The sequence below is a fragment of the Chionomys nivalis genome, chromosome 23 (genome assembly GCF_950005125.1).
Source record: "Chionomys nivalis chromosome 23, mChiNiv1.1, whole genome shotgun sequence".
In the NCBI taxonomy this organism is placed as follows: Eukaryota; Metazoa; Chordata; class Mammalia; order Rodentia; family Cricetidae; genus Chionomys; species Chionomys nivalis.
Window position 1 is genome coordinate 318,287 of NC_080108.1, and position 21,806 is coordinate 340,092.

Sequence of the window (21,806 nt, forward strand, 5' to 3'; positions counted from 1 at the left end):
ATATTATAGCTTCTGACCTGAGCCATCAGGTCCCTGTCTGCTGGGTGATGTGATGTTTGTCACATGTTCAAGCCACCACCGCGGAGCAGGTCCTGCCACCACACCTTCACTTTCATGATGGGCCCCATGGGCCCAAATAAATCTTTTCTCCCTTACATTGTATCTGTCAGATACTTGGTCACAGTGATGGAAAAGAACCTAATACACCACTCCAGACGTCTGAATTCCGAGAGTTATTATAAGCCAAGAGTTTGTTTATTATAGAGTTTGTGATCATTTGTTTACGCGATAGGAAACTGTAGCTGGTGAGATGGCTCTGCAGTTAAGAGTGTGTACTGCTCTTGCCGAAGACCTGAGTTTGGTTTTCTGCACCCATGTTACTGTCAGACAGCTCACAAACCCTGTAACTTCAGTTCCGGGGGACCCATCTTAGAAGACTGCATAGTTTTATTTCTTATTTTCTTAATATGGTGTGTTGTAGAAATTGGTTATTGCATGTTAAACCAACCTTGCATGCTAAGATAAAACCTCTTTGGTCATGATGCACACTCTTGCTGACATGTTGCTGGGTTTGGTTTGCTAGTATTTTGTCGTATTATAAGAGAAGCTAGTCTATAGTTTTCTCGAATTATTTTTGTCTGGTCTTCATATCAATGTGATACTAGTTTCTGAGAATGCACTGAGAAGAGTTTCTTCCTTTCCTATATTTTAGAGGCGTTTGTAAAGGATTGAAATTTGTTCTTTCAGTATTTGGAAGAATTAATCATTAGAGTCAGTTAATTCTAAGCTTTCTTCTGAGAAATTTTTTGAGTTTTGATTCAATCCTTATAGCAACTGTCTTAGAGCAAGTTGGAAGGCAATGTTCTTCATTTTATTTCAGCTGAGAATGTTTTATTTTGGAGGTTCGTCTTCATTAACTATAAACTTCCACGTTAACATCTCTGTTCTTTCAGCACTAAAATTTTCTGTCCTCTCTAAACTACAGTTATTTCAATCATTGTTCTCTTATAAGTGATGCATTGCTTTCTCTAGTTTCAAAACAGTTTCTTTGTCATATTTTCTTTGTTTTTATTTTCAGCAGTTTAATGGATAAGCATAGGTTGCTTTGAGTGTCCTGTTTAGAGGTCACTATATTTCTTACTTCTGCCAAATTTGGGAACGAGTCCTACATTATTTCTTTTTTCTGAATTTTCTTGACATAAATTTGATGTTTCCTACCAGGTTTCTGAGGCTCAGATCATTTTTTTTGTTTGTTTGGTTTTTTTTGGCTCAGATCATTTAAAAAAAAACAATTTTTCCTCACATTAATATTATATAATTTCTATGAATCAGGGTTTAAGTTCACCAATCCCCTGTCATCTCTATTCTGATACCAATTCTAACATGCCCATTTGGTTCTCCTCATGTCATTATCTTTCTCACCTCTTCATTCACTTCAAGAATGCTCACTCTTGCTTCGTAGAGCATTTTCTAACATTCTGCTTTCAGTAATGTCAACACTTGTGTTTTGTCTTCGTCAATATGTATTAGTTGTCTTTTCTGGTTTATTTTTACTTTTATTGCCTTTTTATGCTAATTGAGATTGTCCTTACTCTTTGTATGCTCAGTCATCTTGGATTAGCACTAGACAATTGGGATTTGATGTCCTAAATATCTAGCTCCTCTTTCTACTTGGCATGCCGCTGGTCTAACTGGATTGAGGTCAGATGTGCTGACTTGCCTTCAGGACTGCAGCACCAATGTTAGTTCAGCTGCAGTGATGTTCAGATGCATCCAAGCTGTGTACACAACGACGGGCCAGTCTGGGATGTGGACAGTGGTCTACTCAAATCTATGTCATGCTCCTAAGCATAAATCCATAACCATAACAGTGGGCCCAGGAATCACAGAACTTCATTCTTGAGGCCTTTGCCAAAACTGTGATCTGATATTCTCCCTTGAGCTCACTGCTACGGCCACTGCCACTGCCACCGCCGCCAGCACCTCCTTTTTGTGGTTAGAAGCCTAGGGCTTCAGTTAACTCACCGCCATTTATTTCCTAGAACTGGGTACATCTTAGGCCAAGGATTAGGAGTTCAAAGTCCTCAAACACCCCTGCTTCATGCATTTTGTTCAAGTTTTTAAACAGCCACACACAGTGGACAAGACAGAGTAAACCACATGCTTCATCTCTCCTACCAAAACTTCCTATAGCAAAGGAATTCATTTTAGTTCCTTTATTAGGGAAGATTTTCTGAAGTCACTCTAAGTGACAACAGAAGACCCAGATCCAAAGCAAACTAAAGTATGCTACAAGTACAAACATTATATGGTGTTGGACGAGGTATAAAATATACCCTTGGGCCTCATGGTACATGTCTCATGGTACACGCCTCACCATACATACCTCATGGTACACCCCTTACGGTATACACCTTTTGGTATACACCTCACTATACACACCTCACTGTACACACCTCACGGTACACACTTCATGATACACACCTAATGGTACATACCAATTACAGCATTCAGGAGGTAGGAGCAGAAGATTAGTTCAAAGCAGTCTTGGTTACAAAAGCCAGCCTGATCTATATAAGACCTTATCTTAAAAAGTAAAATAAAAAAAGGCATTTTCCAAGCGCAGATAAGTTCTTAGGGCTCGAGTTCTTATTTGGTATTTAGCAGGCTGGTGGGTCTCTCGTTTGGACTTCATTTTGTAGAGCTGTATTGTTAGGCCGTTCCTATTTTTGAAGGTCAAAAAGTGAAAAGTGCTTTTAGCTTTGAAGAAATGTTACTACAGTTGGGCTTTTTAGGGAAAAAAAGGAAAAAATGAGATAGAAACAAAAGGATTGAGGAAAGGTCAAGATTTTCAAGCGTCTGAAGGCAGGAAAAGGGAGTGGTGTCTTCAAAAGCAGCCATCCCTGTGCTCTTCTTGGGCCCCTCCCAGTGTGCTGCCTTTGGTCTTGTCATTTCTGGCTCCAGTCACACTCTTTGCTGACGCGTGGGCAATTTCTGACCCCTTTTCCTCCCTTGAGTCATCTCCCCAGGAACATTTTGTCTGCAGGCTAAGTTAAAGTCCCCGTAGTACTCAAAACACGCCCTGTATTTTCCACTAGAAGAATTTATCGCAATCACACATTTCTTATTTGTGTGAGAGAAGTAGCTGCCTGCTGCCACTAGGTCACAAGCTCCAGGTGGGCGGGGTTGCACCTAACTGCAATCAGCACGCACTGGAAAGGGAAGCCTAGAGCAGGAAAGCCTTTCAGAACAGTCCCCTCCTTTCTCCTCATGAAAGGCTCACTATCCAGTCTTCTGCCACACCTTAGAATACTTACCTCCACTTTCTTACAACAAATCCATGAAGGATATTAGCTAACTGGTTTCAATGCTGCAACAAAATACCTAAAAAAAAGCAACTTAAGAAAGAAAGATGCTTACAGTTTCAGGGGATACATATAGTCTGTCATGGCCAGTGTACCGTACCTTCTCCGAGGCCACCACCATCCACTAGGGCTCAGCTCATTTTTTTTTCTTCTTATTTAGAGCCGTGGTACCACCCAGAGTTAATATGGATCTTCCTGACTCATTTACCCTCGTCTAGGTAATCCCTTACAGACCTGTGAGTTTTGCTTCCATGGTGACTCTAGATTAACCATCACAGGGCTGGAGAAATGCCCCAGCCAGCACCCACATGATAGCTCACACCTAATATGTAACCCCAGTTCCAGGGGATCTATGCTCTTTTCTGGCCTCTGTGGGTACCAGGCATGGTGGTGCACATACATACACACAGGCAAAGCATCCATGCACATAAAATTAAAAAATAATAAATACCCTCAAATTTAAATTACAAATCATAAAATATGTATTGCACTTTGCACTTGAGAACAATGTGAAATGAAGGGGCTCAGCTGCCAGGAAATAAAGCACAGTCTGTGAGGCTTAGAGGCATGTACTTTCCGTTGAATCATTTTGTGTGTATGGGTATCATGCCTGGGTGTATGTACATAGGTACCTGGTATCCTCTGGAAATGGAGCTAAATTGTAATCTGCGATGTGGGTGTGGGTATTGGTCCCAGATTCTCTGATTGACTGGTGCCATATCTCCGGCCCCAGAGATGTTATTGTTTTAATGTGTATGAGTGTTTTGCCTGCATGTCTGTCTATGCACCACACACATACCCAGTGCCCATACAGGCCAGAAGAGGGTTCAGATCCCTCGGAACCTGGAAGTTACAGGTGATTGTGAGCTGCCATGTAGGTGCTGGGAATTGAACCGAGGTTAGTTGGAAGAGCAGGCAGTAACTGTTGAACCATCTCTCCAGCCCTCATTTCTTTCTTTCTTTCTTTTTTTTTTTTTTTTTGGTTTTTCGAGACAGGGTTTCTCTGTAGCTTTGGAGCCTGTCCTGGAACTCCCTTTGTAGACCAGGCTGGTCTCGAACTCACAGAGATCCGCCTGCCTCTGCCTCCCGAGTGCTGGGATTAAAGGTGTGCGCCACCACCGCCCGGCTAGCCCTCATTTCTTTAGTTGTTCCTTAGTTCATGCGTTAGCCTCTCTTCTATATATCCAAGGAGAGTTTCTGGGAACTGACCTCAACTCACGTCTTTCTTCTCTACACTAAAAAAGGAAATAAAATCTCTATCCAGAGGCCAATACAGGAAAGTCAGTCCCCTTGTGAAAGCTCTCAGGATCAAAGGTTAGGGTTTGATTAGATTTGAATCCTAGGATACAAAGTTGAGGAACTGCTACAGGAGGAAGTAGATACTTTCCGGGCTAACTCAGTCTTTTGGACTTGCAGGTGGCACAAGTCTCTCTAGAACCAGAACAGTCAGTGTATGAAAACATAATATGGAACAGCAACCAACAAACCTCAAGGCACATTTCCGTTCAAAGTAGACAGGATTTTCCCAAAGTAGTTTATGAGGACAGAGACATTCTTACACTGCCCCCTAGTGGGACTTAGGAGCCAATACATATCCACCACTCTTGGTAAGTGGATTAACTTAGCAAAAAAGATTAATTTCTTTTTGTAGAGCCAGACTTCCAAGTCCTTGAGGTTCACACCTGCAGCTCTCACAGATACTGGAAACAATGAAGAAAATGTGGTTCCATTTATAGAAGCTAATGAATCTACAATGGCCCCAGACAAGTCAGTGACGGGGGTACAGAACACACCGGGGTGGCAGTCTGTTCACTGTCTTGATTATAAGGGTGGGTTCACTATAGGTCAGTTTACAAACTTAGGGAAACGGATCAGTAAGGTGCCTGCTGTACAAGCAGGAGGATCAGTTTGAACCCCAGAACCCACATAAACCAGGTGCAGGAGGATGGAGGAGACAGGTGGATCCCTGAAGCTCATTGGCCAGCCAGTTTAACTAAACAGATGAGCTTTCAAGTTCAGTCACTGATGCTGTCTCCAAAATAAAGCTGGGAAAGACGGACAGTGACCGAGAAAAGACACCCAATGTCAATCTTTGACCTCCACACACAAAGATATGCAATGAGCAACCACGCCCAGTCATGCATATGACACACAAGTAAGTACATATACATCACAAACACAAAACACAGTGCACAAATTTTACCAAATTAGGTGTGATATATGAAATTTATATACTAACAATTATATCACATTAAAACCTTAACTTTTTTTTTTTTAAAGTGAAGTCTGTTTCCTATCCCCTTGTATCTGGGAAGGCCTTATGAACTTTCTTGGCAAATATATTGCAACAGAAAGAATAGGTAGCAATTCTGAACCTTTAGGAGCTGTGTTTGATGTGTCTTCAGACCATGCCCAGATGCACACTGAACAGGCCTAGGTTAGCCTGCTACAATATGAGAGCAAATGAGGCAGAGCTGAAGTCATACTAAAAAACTGAAATTAAACTGCCAAATTGACCTGACAGATAAAGAAACTTAGCTAGGACCTGAAGAACCACCTACCTGACCTTGGGTAAAATTGCCTATCCATACAACCGTTAAGACAGAGCTATTTTAGCCACCAAAATTTTCAGGTGCTTGTTTTGTTAAGAGTTGACTCAATCAGCTGGGTGGTGGTGGTGTGGGCCTTTGATACCAACACTTGAACACGGAAACAGGCAGATCTCTGAGTCCAAGGCCAGTCTGGTCTACAGAGTGATTTTCAGGACAGCCAAGGCTATACAGTGAAATCCTGTCTCATAAAAGAAAAGTTGACTGGATCAGAAATTGGTGCCTAAAAGCAAAATGGTACCTTTAACAAAACCCCTTCACCGCATTTGGATCGGGACACTGGAGAAATGGCAAGCAGTGGAGTTTAGAAGCATAAGGAAATTATTTCAAGAGGCAGAGAGATGGGAAACTGTTGAAACAGTTTGTGAAAGCGTGTTGAAACAATGGACAAACCTATTTCCCGTGGTGACTTGGAAAATGGGAGAAAGTCATTTTAAAGACTCAGCCTAAGCTCTCTAGACAGAATGACGAGTGTCCTATGGGTGTCCCTGGCTGTACATGACAACTTCATAATAATAATAGGAGTCGGCAAACACTAGACTGCAGAAAAGCTCGCCTGTCTGCAAAAGGAATTCAGAAAGTAGCCAGGGAGGCAGGATTTACTAGGTTAAAAAAATAAACGTTGGGTTGGAGGGATGGTTGAGGGTCAGTGCTTGCTCTGCGAGTATAAGGACCTGAATTTGGATCCACAGCACACATGCAAAAAGTTGCACTGAGTGCCCATAACCGCAGCACTGGAAGTGGGGAAACAGGAGGATCATTGGGGTTTGTTTAGTGTGGTGTAGTGGGAGAAAGAAGGGTGTTGCAAACCACTATCTCTAGGTTTAGACTAGAGACTCCATCTCTACGGAACAAGGTAGAGAGTGATAGTGAATATCCAATGACTTCCTTTGACTTTCACACACACACCACACACACACACACACACACACACACACACACACACACAGTTTAAAGGAATCTGAGCATCAGTCCCAGTTCCCTTTGTGATCTGTGAGTGCTCTCTTGCCTCAGTGCTTTCCTATATACAAGGAGGGAGGGTGCCCATCTGGCTGGAGGACTCCTATTCATTGAGCAAACTTTGAATAGCTATTCTCCGGTCCTGGTGGAATATATTAATTACTTTCCTGTTGTAATAAAGTACCCTGACAAAAGCAATTAAAGGAAGGGCGGTCTTATGCTGGGTTACAGCTCCAAGGAATATACTCCATCACAGTGGGGAAGACATGGTGGCAGGATGGCCACTGGCAGTCAAGATGTGGGTGGAACTGAAGTGGCCAGCTCTCCATGACCCTTTCTTTCAGTGAAGGCTGTCTACCTCAAAAGGGCTCCACAGCCTCTCACAGAGCCATAAGGTGGGGGGCCAAGTGTTTAAACACACGAGTCCATGGGGGGACATTTCACATTCGAACCACAACAGGGAGGAAGTAGCAGAGTAAGATGCCTTGGTCCCATCACCAGGTCCCTGAGTTGTCCAGAGGCTTCCCTAACTGGACAGAAAAATGCTAGGACTCAATTTGGGCTGCTATCCCCAGATTCAAAGGCCTTTGTTCACCAGTGGAAAGCATTCACGCATGGGAAAAGAGGACAACTGGAAAATCTCCACTCAGTTGAACTTCATCTCCTCCCTCTGCACCCATGCCCCATTTTCCCCTGCAGCCTCAGGCTATTATTTTAATATGAGTTCTCAACCCCTGGGACTTCCAGATGAGTCAATCGAGAAATAATCCGAGTGCTGAATCAAAATATTTAGTGTGCAAGCAGGCTCTAGGATAAATTATGCCCACATTTTAGGAACATCAGTTTGGACAGCAAACTTTATCAACTATACAGTATCTGAGACCATAAAAATCACATAGACACTCATGCCTATGGAGACCTGTTTATTACTGAGGATATCTCATTTGATTAAAACCACAGAAATCCACACACCAATACACAAAGTGCAAATTCTCACAGGCTCACAATATACTGTTATTTTCACAGGGGAAGATGGGATATTGACAGAAACTGTTAAAACAAGGGCATGATACTGAGCTATTAGAAAATTAATCCATTCTTGATTCTGTTTTATCTGTCACATTCAATGATGTATACCAAGAGCTTACTGTAGCCTACAACAAGGACTCGCCATATATAGATAGATATCTCCACTCCCCCCCCCCTTATTTTTGCCTGAGTGACTCCAATAACACACACGATGAATCCTAATATTGGACAAAATGCGTCAAGTATCAAATCAGATGACTCACTTATAAGGTGGGGTTATGAGTTCAACAAATGGCATCCAGATAAGTGATACTCAAGCCATGTAAGATACATTCGTAGCCATCTTGGCCAAACCCTTGTTTTGTGAGAAAATATTATATGTCATGGTTTTCATGAGGAAAGATGCTTTGCACTCCCCAAGGAAACTGAGAGTGCTGCATAGGTTTATGTCAACTTGACACAAACTAGTCCTTTCAGAAGAGGGGACCTTGATTGAGAAAATGCCTCCACTGACTGGCCTGATGTCCCAAACTGGGCTGGTGGTCCTGGACGCTATCAGAAAGCAGGAAAGCCATTGGGAGCAAGCCAGTAAGCAGGAATCCTCCACGGCCTCTGCTTCAACTCCAGCCAGGCTCTTGCCCTGACTTCCCTCACTGATGGATGTCTAAGCTCTGAGATGAAATAAACCTTCTTCTTCCCAAGTTGCTTTTGGTCATGTTTATCACAAGAGAGACCCTAACTAAGACGTTGAGAGTCTTAGCTTAAGGGTGTGCATGCTTACTAAACCTCGCTTACTGCCTAGTTCAGTAATAATGCGTATCTTTAAAACTTAACTGGAAAACTACTGTTTTGTTACCTTTTAAATTTTACTTTAAAACAAAACCTCTTATTTACTATTATCACCAGTTGAATACTGCAAAATAGGAGATACTGAATTAAGCAGAGTAGATATTAAAAACAAATCGTGACCTTTGCTCTCAGGCAGCTGACTGGTGTGTCAAGAAGTGCCAGTGAATTAAACAGAATAAACTGGCTAATACCTCAGACAATCTTATATGGCTCAAAGTAACATAGCCGTTGTAGGTAATTAACCTGGCATTACTACTTTGGAAGTATAGGTTAGGGAGCAGAGGATATCCTAGGATCTATTAAATTAAAATAAGATCATTATGTGTCCTTCCAGGAAAAAACAGCAATTGCAGGTTGGGAGATGGGGCTGGAAATTGAGGAACACATGACAAATTTGTGTTTCTTTCTGGTATTTTTTTTTTTTTTTGTGGTGCTGGGAATATTGCTATCTAGGACCCTTTGGCATGTCAGGAAAGCACTCCACCGCTGAGCTACATCCCCAGCCCCCTGTGAAGTTCATCTTCATAGTATACTTTACTGCAGAGAATTCAGAATCCCCTGGTGACTCAGAGCCAGACAGGGAGTCTCATGTCAGTGGTAGGCTTCTTTTTGCTCACAAGGCCCCATTACCCATCCTTTTCACGCTCCTCTGATTTAGGGTTCTACTGATGGAAAATTTAGGATGCAAACTCTGGTTACTTTGCCCTCTTGGCCTCTTTTTTTTTTTTTTTAATAAGATTTCTTTTTAAAGTATAGATAGCTCTCAATTAACAGAGGGGAGATGACTTGTTGGGTGTACTAATCCAACGAACACTAAAAAATAATAAACATCGATTCTGCTTTGTTTCTGACTGGTACTAAACCAGCGCTTTGTGACGAGTCAGGCAATGTACCATTCTCTTCTATTTTAGGCTTTTTTGTCTTTTGTTTGGTTTTGAGACAGGTTTCTCTGTGAAACATTTCTGGCTGTCACTCTGTAGACCAGGCTGTCCTCAACCTCACAGAGATCTGCCTGCCTCTGCCTCCTGAGTGCTGGGATTGAAGGTGTACGCCATCTTTTATTTTGCTTTATTTTTGATCTGGACCTCTCCATGCAGTCTAAGCTGACTTTGAACTCACAGCAATTCTCCTGCCTTAGTCTCTCCAGTGGGATTAGACACCCAGCTCTCTCTTCAGACTTCTTTCAGTTTAGGATAAAATGCTTTGGACAGATGTGAAAAATGATCTCCTTGACTTTTGTGCTCTGACTGCTTTAAGCCAGGGACCTGCCCCCGTCCCAAATAAAATGCTAGACCAACCGACTGATTTGGACAATATAACTGTTTCCTCGTCAGTTTCAAGAACAAATTCAGAAAATAAATGCATTGTAAAAGGCCACAGCAACACCATCTATGGCAAGCAGAAACGGGCACTAAAAGACATTAAAGTTACATCATACAGTATGTCTCAAATATTCTGACAACAGTAAAACAATCATCTGTAAACAGTCACAACTGAGTTTAAAGCATCTGAATGAACACAGTTAATATTCTGACCAGTGAGGTAACAGGGCAGTAGTGTTTCACAGTAACAGAAAGTAGAGGATGCCATGGGGAGAGGGAGGTAGAGCAAGAAAGGTGTGAAATCAAATGTATCCAACTGGAATTTGTATTTTTCAAGCTTTGGAAACACCAGTGGAAAAGTCTGGGAATAGAAGCAGCATTTGTTGAACTTCTCGAGGAGACTTCCACTTAATGTTTTTGTTGAGTCAATTCCAGAAGCATCTTGATGAAGAAATGGGGGGTCTACATGTTGTATGCAGATCACAAAGTATCCATTCTCTTGGAATCTGTCTTAAGTTTCTATAGCCAAATACTGATACTTTTATATTTGCAATAGATTTCAAATATCTTATAAAGCCATGCGTTTCCTAGATGAACATGAGTGTGTTCAAATCTCATACAGTTTAAATTAAAAAGAACACTCATTATTGTGCTCATGCACCTACCATTCAAAATATACACAAGATATTTGCGAGCCAAACTCTAGATATGGGGTGAACACAACTCACCGTTAGTGCTCTATACAGAAGTCTTGTTCCAACCTGATTCTTAAAAGTGTGTATGAAGGAATCTTTAAATATCACCCCTCCCCCTCTTAAACATTTCACGTTGTCTATTCATTTATTTCTGACAATTACATACGTGTATAAAATGCATTTCGATCACTGTCACCCCATCACCCCTCTCTTAACCCCCTCCTACTCCTGCTGACTTCCCTTTTCAACTAGTCCCCTTCTACCTACCCACCAGGTCTTCTTTTCTTGTTTTTATAACAAGTCTTTCCTATTCATTTTACGTCCTTATTCCTTGTGGTGTCTTCACTACAGATTGTCAGGATGCCATTAGTGTTCTCTACTTTGATACCTTCAGTAAAACCCCAACGAATAACTTATGATTTAGTTAATGAGCTCAGCAACTTTCAGTCTCAGAGTTCGAAGATCTCAATTTCTTGAACTTTTTCTTCGAGGTTATACTTTACAATCCTTAGTTTTATTTCTTTTAGTTTTGTTCTTTCTCATCTCTCGTTCTCATGAGATTCTGAAAGAACATCCCAGGAGGAATGGGATCCATAATAAGAGAGCTTTTTCCTCTCCTCCTAGAACGGGGCTTCTCTTCAGTGGTAATGACTGAAGGAAAATGGTAGACTTGCCGTCTGCTCACAAACACAATTGAACAGCCACTGTTCACGTACAGTTCACTGAACTGTTAATAGCACTTGGATTATGGTTCACAAGAAGCATTCTCATGCTGCCATTGCTGGCTTTTATATACTGTCTGTCAATATCTACTGATATTTCCACTTTATTCTTTTTTTTTAATTCTTTTTTAATTAATATTTCCACCTGCTCCCCGTTTCCCATTTCCCTCCCCTCCTCCCAAATATTGCCCCCTCCCCCCACTCCCCTCCCCCTATCCCCACTCCTCTTCTCCACCCCCCACACCATTCCCCCTCCCTTTTGATACTGAAGAGCAGTCCAAATTCTCTGCCCTGCGGGAAGACGAAGGTCTTCTATCTACGTCCAGGAAGGTGAGCGTCTAAACAGGCTAAGCTCCCACAAAGCCAGTTCATGTATTAGGATCGAAACCTAGTGCCATTGTCCTTGGCTTCTCATCAGCCTTCATTGTCCACCATGCTCAGAGAGTCCAGTTTCAACCCATGCTTATTCAGTCCCAGACGAGCTGGCCTTGGTGGGCTCCCAATAAATCAGATCCACTGTCACAGTGGGTGGGTGCATCCCTCGTGGTCCTGATTTCCTTGCTCATGTTCTCCCTCCTTCTGCTCCTCATTTGGACCTTAAGAGCTCAGACCGTTGCTCCAAATTGAGTCTCTGTCTCTACCTCGATCCATCGCCAGATGAAGGTTCTAAGGTGATATGTAAGACATTCATCAGTATAGGATAGGGTCATTTCAGGTTCCCTCTCCTCAGTTGCCCAAGGTACCAGCTGGGGATATCTCCCTGGACACCTGCGAACCCCTCTAGAGTCAAGTCTCTTGCCAACCCTAAGATGGCTCCCTTAGTTAGGATATATACTTCGCTGCTCCCGTATCCTCCCTTCCTATATCCCAACCATCCCAATCCCCCGAGCTCCTCCCATCCTCCCCTTCTCATGTTTCTCATCCCATTTCCCCTTTGCCCCATGCCACCTCACCCGCGAGTTCCCAGTTTTTGCCCTGCAATCTTGTCTACTTCCCCTCTCCAGGCGGATGACTATACAATTTTCTTTGGGTTCACTTTCTTATTTAGCTTCTCTAGGATCACAAATTATATGTTCAATGTCCTTTATTTATGGCTAGAAACCGATTATGAGTGAGTACATCCCATGTTCCTCTTTTTGGGTCTGGGATACCTCACTCAGGATAGTGTTTTCTATTTCCATCCATTTGCACGCAAAATTCGAGAAGTCATTGTTTTTTACCGCTGAGTAGTACTCTAATATGTATATATTCCACACTTTCTTCATCCATTCCTCCCTCGAAGGGCATCTAGGTTGTTTCCAGGTTTTGGCTATTACAAACAATGCTGCTATGAACATAGTTGAACAGATACTTTTGTCATTTCCACTTTATTCTTTGACTTTTGCGTATCAATGACAAACTTCTCCCGCGTGTCCCCCACCCCCGCATTGCCACAGATCAACCGCAAGCCTAGCAGCTATCTTTGCTTTATCTGCATCCTAGAAAAGTGCTTTACCACTGGGCTCTGTCCCAGCCTAATTCTTCTCCCTAATGCTCCAAAAAACACCTGTTCTGATTTATTCACTCAAAGAAAATGCATTCATTCTCATACCATTGTTGAAAAAAGAGAAGAAATGAACAAATGTAGCACGAAAGCTGAGCCCCACTGGCTGACATCCCATTCCTGTCAGGGACCTATGCACCCACTATGCCAAGTTTATGTTAAACACGTTCAGACACAGGCAAGAATTTGGACAAAATCAAATAGTTTCCTCAACCTATACACTTTGGGAACCTGTACACATAACTGGAATTTAGCCCTTCAAGGTAAGAGCTCAAATGTCAGTAACTTCACTTTAAGATGACATATCTTGTATATACTACAGCATTAAAACAAAAATGTCCTCTTCATAAGTGGATGACAATCATGACATGGCTTCTGTGATTATGAATAGCTATCACATCACTTTAGTTTCATTTTGTTCTTGGATCACTGGAACACAGACATTGAAATTAATGTGCATGTTTTCCATATGTACAGCTTTGTAGAATACATTCCATTTCCTAAGTTACACTTATACTCCTAACAGTCAATAAACAAAAATGTTTTATACATTTTAAGAATAAAACAAAAGATTCCATATACTTCTTCTCTAAGGCAAAACCTTTAAAATAAACCCATACAGAAAATGGCACTGTACACTAATAGCTATTATCTACAGTCATATAGGACCCAGCTCTAACAGCAAGGAAGGAACAAATTAACAATAGTGGCAACATACTTTGAAAACTGTGTTTGGATTACACAAGCTCAACCAAAATTATCTCAAGTCTGTAAAAAAACAAACTGTGATTTAATTAACATTCTAATCTGTTTAGGCAATATATTACTATTTTTAGGAAATAAATTAGTATCAGTGCTGTACCGTATAGGAAACTTGGTTTAAGCGATTATACCCCAAGGCCTTGTTACTGTTATCCTAACTATAGCATGTATTCTGTAAACTATGTAGGGAGACACACAATTCAGAAAGCTTAGACAATATTTCTCTATTAGGACTTTTCAGGGTGCTAGAGAATCAACCACAAATGACTTTCCTGAGAACTGTTTTCACACGGAAAAAGAAGAATATTTATATTATCTGAAAGTCCAAAGCCAGCAACACACTAAAATAAATTGACCTTGGTCTTAAACAGCACTTTCATATTTCATAATACCCAAATTTCCCACCCAAGCACCAACCATGCTTAGCCTTGTTCAGCTTCTGAGATCAAATGAGACTGGGTATTGAATCAAGGTGGCAGAAAATACCTATATCTTGATGTTCCATTTCTTGATAAGATTAGCATCACTTTTCAGATAAAAGAATACATCTACTCATAAAAATGTAATTCAATAAGACTGTCAGATGCCACATTCATTCCACAGGAGTTTTTTTTTTTCACTTACAGGCTATGATAACTGAATCCTTGCACGAAGACTCGACTATAGTTACATTAAGCCAGATTTTATTAAGATCTTTTTCTACAACCATTTTTAGAGCCAACAAACCTGTTTTCTATATAGGAAGCACCTATACAGTTGGGAAGACTTCCCTTAACCATCAGAAAATGGACTGATGAAATTATATCCAATGCAGGAACACTGTTTCGTTCACACCGCACCCTGAGAATGCACTGAGAAATTAGACAAGAACAAAGCCACTGGGAGAGTTGCCACTATTGTTTTATGTTCAGTAAACATCAGTCTTAAATACATACAGTAAATATACACCATAGCAAGGGCACCTGAGACAGAGGTGCAAAACCACAGACTGTGACATCTGTCCTAAGTCAGAAAACCTAAAAAAAAAAAAAAACAAAAAAAACAAAAAAAAAACAACAAAAAAAAAAACCTATAAACTTTTTTTTTTCGAAACAGAATTTTTCTGTGCAACCCAGGCTGGCCATAAACTAACTAATGATCCTCCTGCCTCAGCCTCCTGAGGGCTGTAATTACAGGAATGTGCCACCAACCTAGGTTTCTAACTTGAAAATCAATACGTACATCATGACAATGATACTTTTCCACAATGGGTGTGGAACACCCCAGGCAACATACACACTTTTAAGAAATAATTTCCTTAACTAGCCCTATATTATATAATGTTTCTTTTAAACCATGCTATACACAATTACATCATGTAACTAAGCTTAACCACAGTTTAATAAGAAAACTCACTTTTGTACTGTTTGTGATACAGGAGGAATGGTGGGCCACTGAACACTTTCAACGTAATGACTGTCATTTAAGATTATGAAAACATTTTCATTTCAAATGTATATAATCTATTTAGCTGAACAAAGGAAAGAGAAGGGGGAAGATAACTTGGCAGATGAGAGAATTTCAACACAAGGTTCACTGTCTAGAGTTCTTCGTTCCATGTCAGTGCAAAGTGGTAATGTTCTGCAGTGCCCTATACAGAACGCCAGATCAGGCCGTTCTTACTAGGCTCAAGAAAATTCTCTATCAGAGCGTCAATAAGCTTCTTTAATTCTTCTTCCAGTAAGGCAGTGTCACTGGGGGAAAAAGACAAAGAACCTTAAAATTCTTATTTTCATAGCCTTAACATTTATTTATTTTCACTTTTAGGAAGGGCATATATCGAATGGAATAGTTAAATAATTGGCAAGCAAAAAAAAAATTCACCCAGTTAAAAATAAAACAAGACTCTCTCAAAAATATCATATACAAAATAATAGTCATGAACTAGATATCTTCTGACCCATGATAAAGTATGAGTTAATTATGATAAATTAATTCTCCTAGGCTAGACAATTGAATAGCTCCAAATGCTAATGCCAAGTATTATTACAGAATGGCTTCCTGGAGTACTGGAGGATATTCAATACAGGTGACAGGGACAACACTACCAGTCTTTCAGGTAGCAGAGAGCAGTCCCAGCACACTCTGGGGAGACAGAGGCGTGTGATCTCTGTGAGTTTGAGGCCAGCCTGGTCTACATAAACAGTTCCAGGCCATCCACGGCTACACAGTGAGAGTCTATCTCAAAAAAAGTAGAAAAAAATAATAAAATGTTTATTAAAAAAATAACTATACACTTGCTGGGCGGTGGAGGTGCACACCTTCAGTACCACTCAGGAGGCAGAGGCAGGGGGATCTCTGTGAGTTCGAGGGCAGCCTGGTCTAGAAAGTGAATTCCAGGTCAGCCAGGGCTGTTACACAGAGAAACCCTGTCTCGAAAACTAAACCAAACCAAAACAAACCAAACCAAACAAAAACAAAAACAAAAACTATACACTTACAAGCAATTTCCTTTGAGTCATCTTGGGAGCACTGCTCCAGCTCAAAACGTTTCTAGAGAAGCTTCCAGTGACTGTTTTCCCAGTCACTTACAAGCTAGGTAACATCCATCTTATTACTTTAATAATTATTCATTTTAACCTAAAATCACCTTATCTGGGTAACTATAAACTTTTCTCTGAACATAGAGGACTTTTTCTTCTCCAGTGGAAATGCAATTTTCGTACAAGGGCATGGTCTGAAGACAATGAAAAAATAAAATCTCCTTCCCCAAAATCCACAGGTCAATGAATGACATAATCAAAAGGAATACTTTTATTACTTTAAAATAACGTTTGATGTGTTTATTGACAACTCATATCTTCAGAAAATGAATTGGGCAGATTATGCAAAACCATGACAGATACGGAAAACAAGTATTTGGTAATATACAGAGCAAGTATTAATCATTGCTTTATACTAAATCTCAGGGTCTTTCCAAGAACAAAAGGAAATCAATACAATTTTGAAATTCAGTTCCCAATGATAATTTTTTTTTCTTTCTTTTTTTTTTGGGGGGGGGAAAGAGACTGGAAGTCTCTCAAGAGGTATTAGGGCTACCTTAGGACCCAGCAATCCTACTTCTTCATATATATCCAAGAAAAATGAAAGTGCATGCCACACAAACTCATTCAAAAATGCTCACTTGTGACAGCTTAAAAGATGTAAATAGTTTGAATGTCCATGGATGAGTGGATTTAAGAACATGGTATATATTCATACAATAGAATATTTGGGAGCTAAGAATGATTTCAGCCACTAAGGACCACATACTGTATTTATTTATATAAAATGTCCTGTTATACGTTGAATCTGAAATGTGCCTCATAGACTCAAGTATTACAGTATTATAAATCTTTATCTTCAGATATTGGTGCTATGTGGGGTAGAAAGAACCTGAAGGAAATCGGTCCCTGGGCTGTGCTTTGGAAGGTTTTACCTGATCCCTTCCTCCTCCACATCATGCTCATCCTTGCCTTACGTCCAAAGAAATAGATCCAGCAACTAGGAGCTGAACCCTCAAAAAGCATGACCCAAATAAATGCTTCCTCTTTTTCTAAAACTTTTTTTAAAATTTATTATTTATTGTATATGCAGTATTCTACCTATATTCTGCCTGCAGGCCAGAAGAGGGCACCATGTCTCATTACAGATGGTTGTGAGCCACCATGTGGTTGCTGGGAATTGAAGTCAGGACCTCTGGAAGAGCAATCAGTGCTCTTAACTTCTGAGCCATCTGTCCAGTCCCCTCTTTTTTTTTTCAAGTGTTGAAAACAAGAAAAAGTGTAACCCATATCTGCTGTAAGTAAATCTATAGAAAAGGACAGTAGATTAGTGATTGCTTGGGCTGTGAAGGGCCTCCTGGAGCACATAGAGGCTTCCTTTTGGAGTTTCAAAAATGTTCTGAAGTTGATTGTAGTGATGGTTACGCAGCTCTGGATGTACTACAAGCTACTCAGTTTTACACTGGTATGTGTGAATTTTATGGTATATAAGTTATATACCAATAAAGCCTTTACGTATATATCTAAAAGAATCAGTTCTTACCTCTGGCCAGGTGATGCACACATCTCCGCATAATACTTTATCTTTGGTTCTGTCCCACTTGTTCGAAGAGTGGCAACACAGCCATTTTGAAAAGTAAATGTGATCATTTGACTGCTTTTACTCACGGGCAGTACCTATGCAAAATACAACAGTTTACACCCGGATCTATATTTTCAAGAACTATAAACTACATTGCACTTACATGAAGCATCTAAGGTAGTCTAATTCATAGAAACAAAGTATATTGGTGGTTGCCAAGAGTTGGGAGATGGAGGTGGAAAGTTGTTTAATGAGTTCAGTTTCAATTTATCAAGGCTAAAACATTCTGGGAATCTGTTGTGCACTAATATAAACATACTTATCTTTACAGAACTGAATGTTTGAAAACTGGTAAGATTTAAAAAGAGAACATGAAATCCTGAGGGAGTTGGAGGGAGGTAGTGAGGATGTGTAAGATCAAAATACATTAACCATGTATATAATCTTCAAAGAATAAAAAATATTAAAACTGGGTAAGATACAAACATGTTAAATATTAGAATACTAAAACAACATCTTTTAAATAGTACAACATATTGAATATTATAAATGAAGACTTAAGCTAACAGTTATCATAACAAGAGAAAAAATATAAAAATTTATCACACATAAGTATTCAATGAGCACCTACCACACAGGTAGGAGCTTTGAGAGGCATAGAGGAACTGGACCTACCACATGCAATGATAACATATGTAGATGTCAACAAAGACACTATCACAAACCTATGGGACCTGGAGTCATAAAGAGGAGGTAGTATTTGCCTTAGGTCTTAAGTCTCACGCATTCTAGGTAAGTGCCCTATCACCATCAGCCCTTGCTGTAAGCCTTAAATAATGGTGAGGTATGAACCTACCGCAGAAAGGAGAAAAGATACTTACTGACTTCTTACTGGGCTGGCTGCTGTCATATCCAGTGGTTATGTCTCGTACGTGCAAGATAGCAAAAGCCCCACAGAACTTTGGGTACTCCCCTGGACACTCAAAATTGCGAATCCTTTCAAATATAGTTTTGATGGTAGGTGGGTCATAACACAAGAAATATGAAGTTTTGGACATGTGATAACCGTATCTGTGCAAAGATTTAAAGCTGAAGTCAGATTCAAGGTAACTTTTGGGACATGTACATATTAAAGATAAGCCAACGTAATATCTTATAAAAAATAATACTGATAATTTTAATAGTAAAGAAATCTAACTATTCCTCAAAAACAAACCCAGAAAAGAACCAAATCAAACAAACAAACAAAAAGGCAAGCAAGGACTATCTGGCACGAGATTCACACGAGAACTTACTTTTCATAAACTTTGGCCAGCTGCTCTGTCAGGGTCACCTTCCTGGTTTCCAGGAAAGAGGCCATCTCGGCAACAACCACAGCTGCGCTCACACCATCTTTATCCAACACAGAGGTTCCACACAGAAAGCCTGAGGGTTACACGGTATCTTTAGAAAAGGGGGAGAGGCTTCAGCTACAACTACCACAGTCTTGTATTTCCCTGCTGCACTGAAGAGCATAGTATCAGGCCAGGTGTGGTAATGTATGACTACATCTCAGCACCCAAGGGGCTTAATTGGGAGTTCAAGGCCAGGCTAGGATGTAATAGCTAACATCTTGTCTCAAAATAAAAACAACAAACAAAACACTTATCATTATCAACAAAATACAGTGATGGCAATAATAAAACACCTAACTCCGTAGGAGTCTAGTAACAGTGTACTTAGGGACCTCTAAGTTCTTCTTTGATGGAAAATGCACCTACGAATTTGACTTAGCCTTCTTAGGGAAGCAAAGCCTTTAAGGTTTTAAACAATGTCATGTAAGCACACCACATGCTTAAATTTTCCATAACACTGTGGCCTACATAAAGCCTTTAACAAGTCCTTCTTTGTAATCAGATTTGAGAGTCTTTCATCTGATGAGCCACTGTTCACTTGAAAGACATACACTGCTAGGCAGGCATCTCTGCATTTTCACATCTCAGTTATAGCTGGGAGGTAAATGTCTCCTCTCTATAGAATTACCATATTTTTAACTGTTTTCAACCAAAAGAAAAGATTATTAGTATTTACTACATACCAATAGACTCTTCAAATGCAAAAAGGACTTCTTTCCCATGTCCTAGGAGGTCTTTTATCCTACTTCCAATCCACTTAAAGCCTGGTAATGTTTCCTGAAATGTAGAGGAAGCCCCTCCAGTTAATCAACTCTGATTAAGTGAAAACACATTAAAGAGCTCATTTCTAAGTGCACAGAACTCCTGAACAGTGAGTTCCTGTCCAGGTCCTTGGTCCACAGAGGTTTATAAAGTGGTGGATATACAGTCACAAACTACCACAGCCACCCACCACACACAGGCACAACTGATGACTCACCAGCAGAGAAACAGTGACTTACATCAAATACAGTACGTTTATGTGATGAGGAATATATATGTCACTGATAAGTCAGATTTTTGCCAGTCTAAAATGTTCTGTGTTCTCCCTTGCCATCCCCAGACACTCCCTATGTGGAGTAAGAAGTACTGTTGTAGTGTCTGGAAGAACATGTGCCCTCGGAAATTCACACAACAGACGACTTCGGCTCAGGTGTCTAGTTATCATACATTTTAAGCAAGTGTAAACAGAAAGTCTTTGTAGAAATGTTTAGAGAAGTGCCGTGCAAACTTCAAACAACGCCCACTTCATTCCTACCTCAAAGTGGAATCCTTCTTTCAATGCAATCGCCTTTAGAATTTTAGAAGAGACGGTGGTGGCCAGCATGTAAACATTCTTCACATCAGCGTCCAATTTGCTCTTCTTCCAGCAATCAAACATCCACCACCCAAACAAAGCTGCCAACTCATTCCCTGTGAAAACTTTCCAGTGACCACTGTAGAAAGAATAAAACTTCAAAGTCAAGATCTTGGTAGCTTCTCAAGAAAACGCTCCAGCTCAGACCTTTAAATCAGTGTCCCCAGCCTGTCTCCCCTTGTCTTGGAAACCCTAAAAGTTATTATATGACAGGACATTTATTCCTTCTTTTTTGTGTGTTATGTACATGTGTGTCCTACTTGTGTGTACACATGTATTGCATATGTAGGGAGGCCAGAAGTGAACACTGAGTACTTCCTCTATTACTCGTCACCTTATTTTAATATATAGTTCTAATTTAATTCATGTGCATGTGTGCACACTTGTCTGCCTGTATTTGTGTATGTAAGTAATGCCTCTGGAGACCAGAAGAGGGTGGTGGATCCCTGGAACTGGATTACAGGCAGCTGCAAGACACCTGATGTAAGTGTGGGAAACCACACCCAGGACTTCAGAAAGAGAAGCAAGTGCTCTTAATCACTAAGTCATCTCTTCAGCTGCCACCTTACTTTTGGCGACAGGGTCTCTCACCGAACCTGGAGCTCATCAATTCAGCTAGGATGACTAGCCGATGAACTCCACGAGCCTCCTGTCTCTGTCCCCACCTGTGTTGTGAGTTCATATGTGCAGCTGACCTGCTGTGTCCTGAAAACACAGCTGGCTCTCAGAATCTTTCTTTACACACCCCCTTCTGCAATAATCCTTGATCCTTGGGAGGAGGGGGTGATGTGGATGTCCCATTTAGGGGTGAAGCTCAAACTACTTACTTCTCCTGAAGTTCCGCTACTGCCAGCCGGTCTGCATCAGGATCTGTGGCTAGCACTATCCGGGCATTTTCTTTCTCTGCCAGTCTTAGGGAGAGTTCCTAAACAGGAAATCCAAAAAGACTAGATTGTACTAAAGAACCCAAATCCAATGTACTTGTAATGTAGGCACTGTCAGTGATATGAATTTCAGAAAGCATGCAGTCTGGATGGACAGAACTAGGGCCACTTT

The 21,806-nt window shown here is 40.6% G+C and overlaps 1 protein-coding gene across 1 annotated transcript in view; it reads right to left on the reverse strand.

Moving 5' to 3' along the window:
• Positions 1-11,809: 11,809 nt before the first annotated feature.
• Pgm2l1 (phosphoglucomutase 2 like 1) overlaps positions 11,810-21,806 on the reverse strand; it is a 36,172-nt gene continuing 26,175 nt past the window's right edge. Inside the window, exons 8-14 of the mRNA XM_057756341.1 lie at positions 21,578-21,675; positions 20,652-20,829; positions 20,038-20,131; positions 19,256-19,385; positions 18,842-19,031; positions 17,922-18,055; positions 11,810-15,589 (exon numbers count right to left, since the gene is read on the reverse strand). Coding sequence (XP_057612324.1) covers positions 15,487-15,589; positions 17,922-18,055; positions 18,842-19,031; positions 19,256-19,385; positions 20,038-20,131; positions 20,652-20,829; positions 21,578-21,675 — 927 coding nt within the window. The 3' untranslated portion in view covers positions 11,810-15,486. The remainder of the gene's footprint in view (positions 15,590-17,921; positions 18,056-18,841; positions 19,032-19,255; positions 19,386-20,037; positions 20,132-20,651; positions 20,830-21,577; positions 21,676-21,806) is intronic.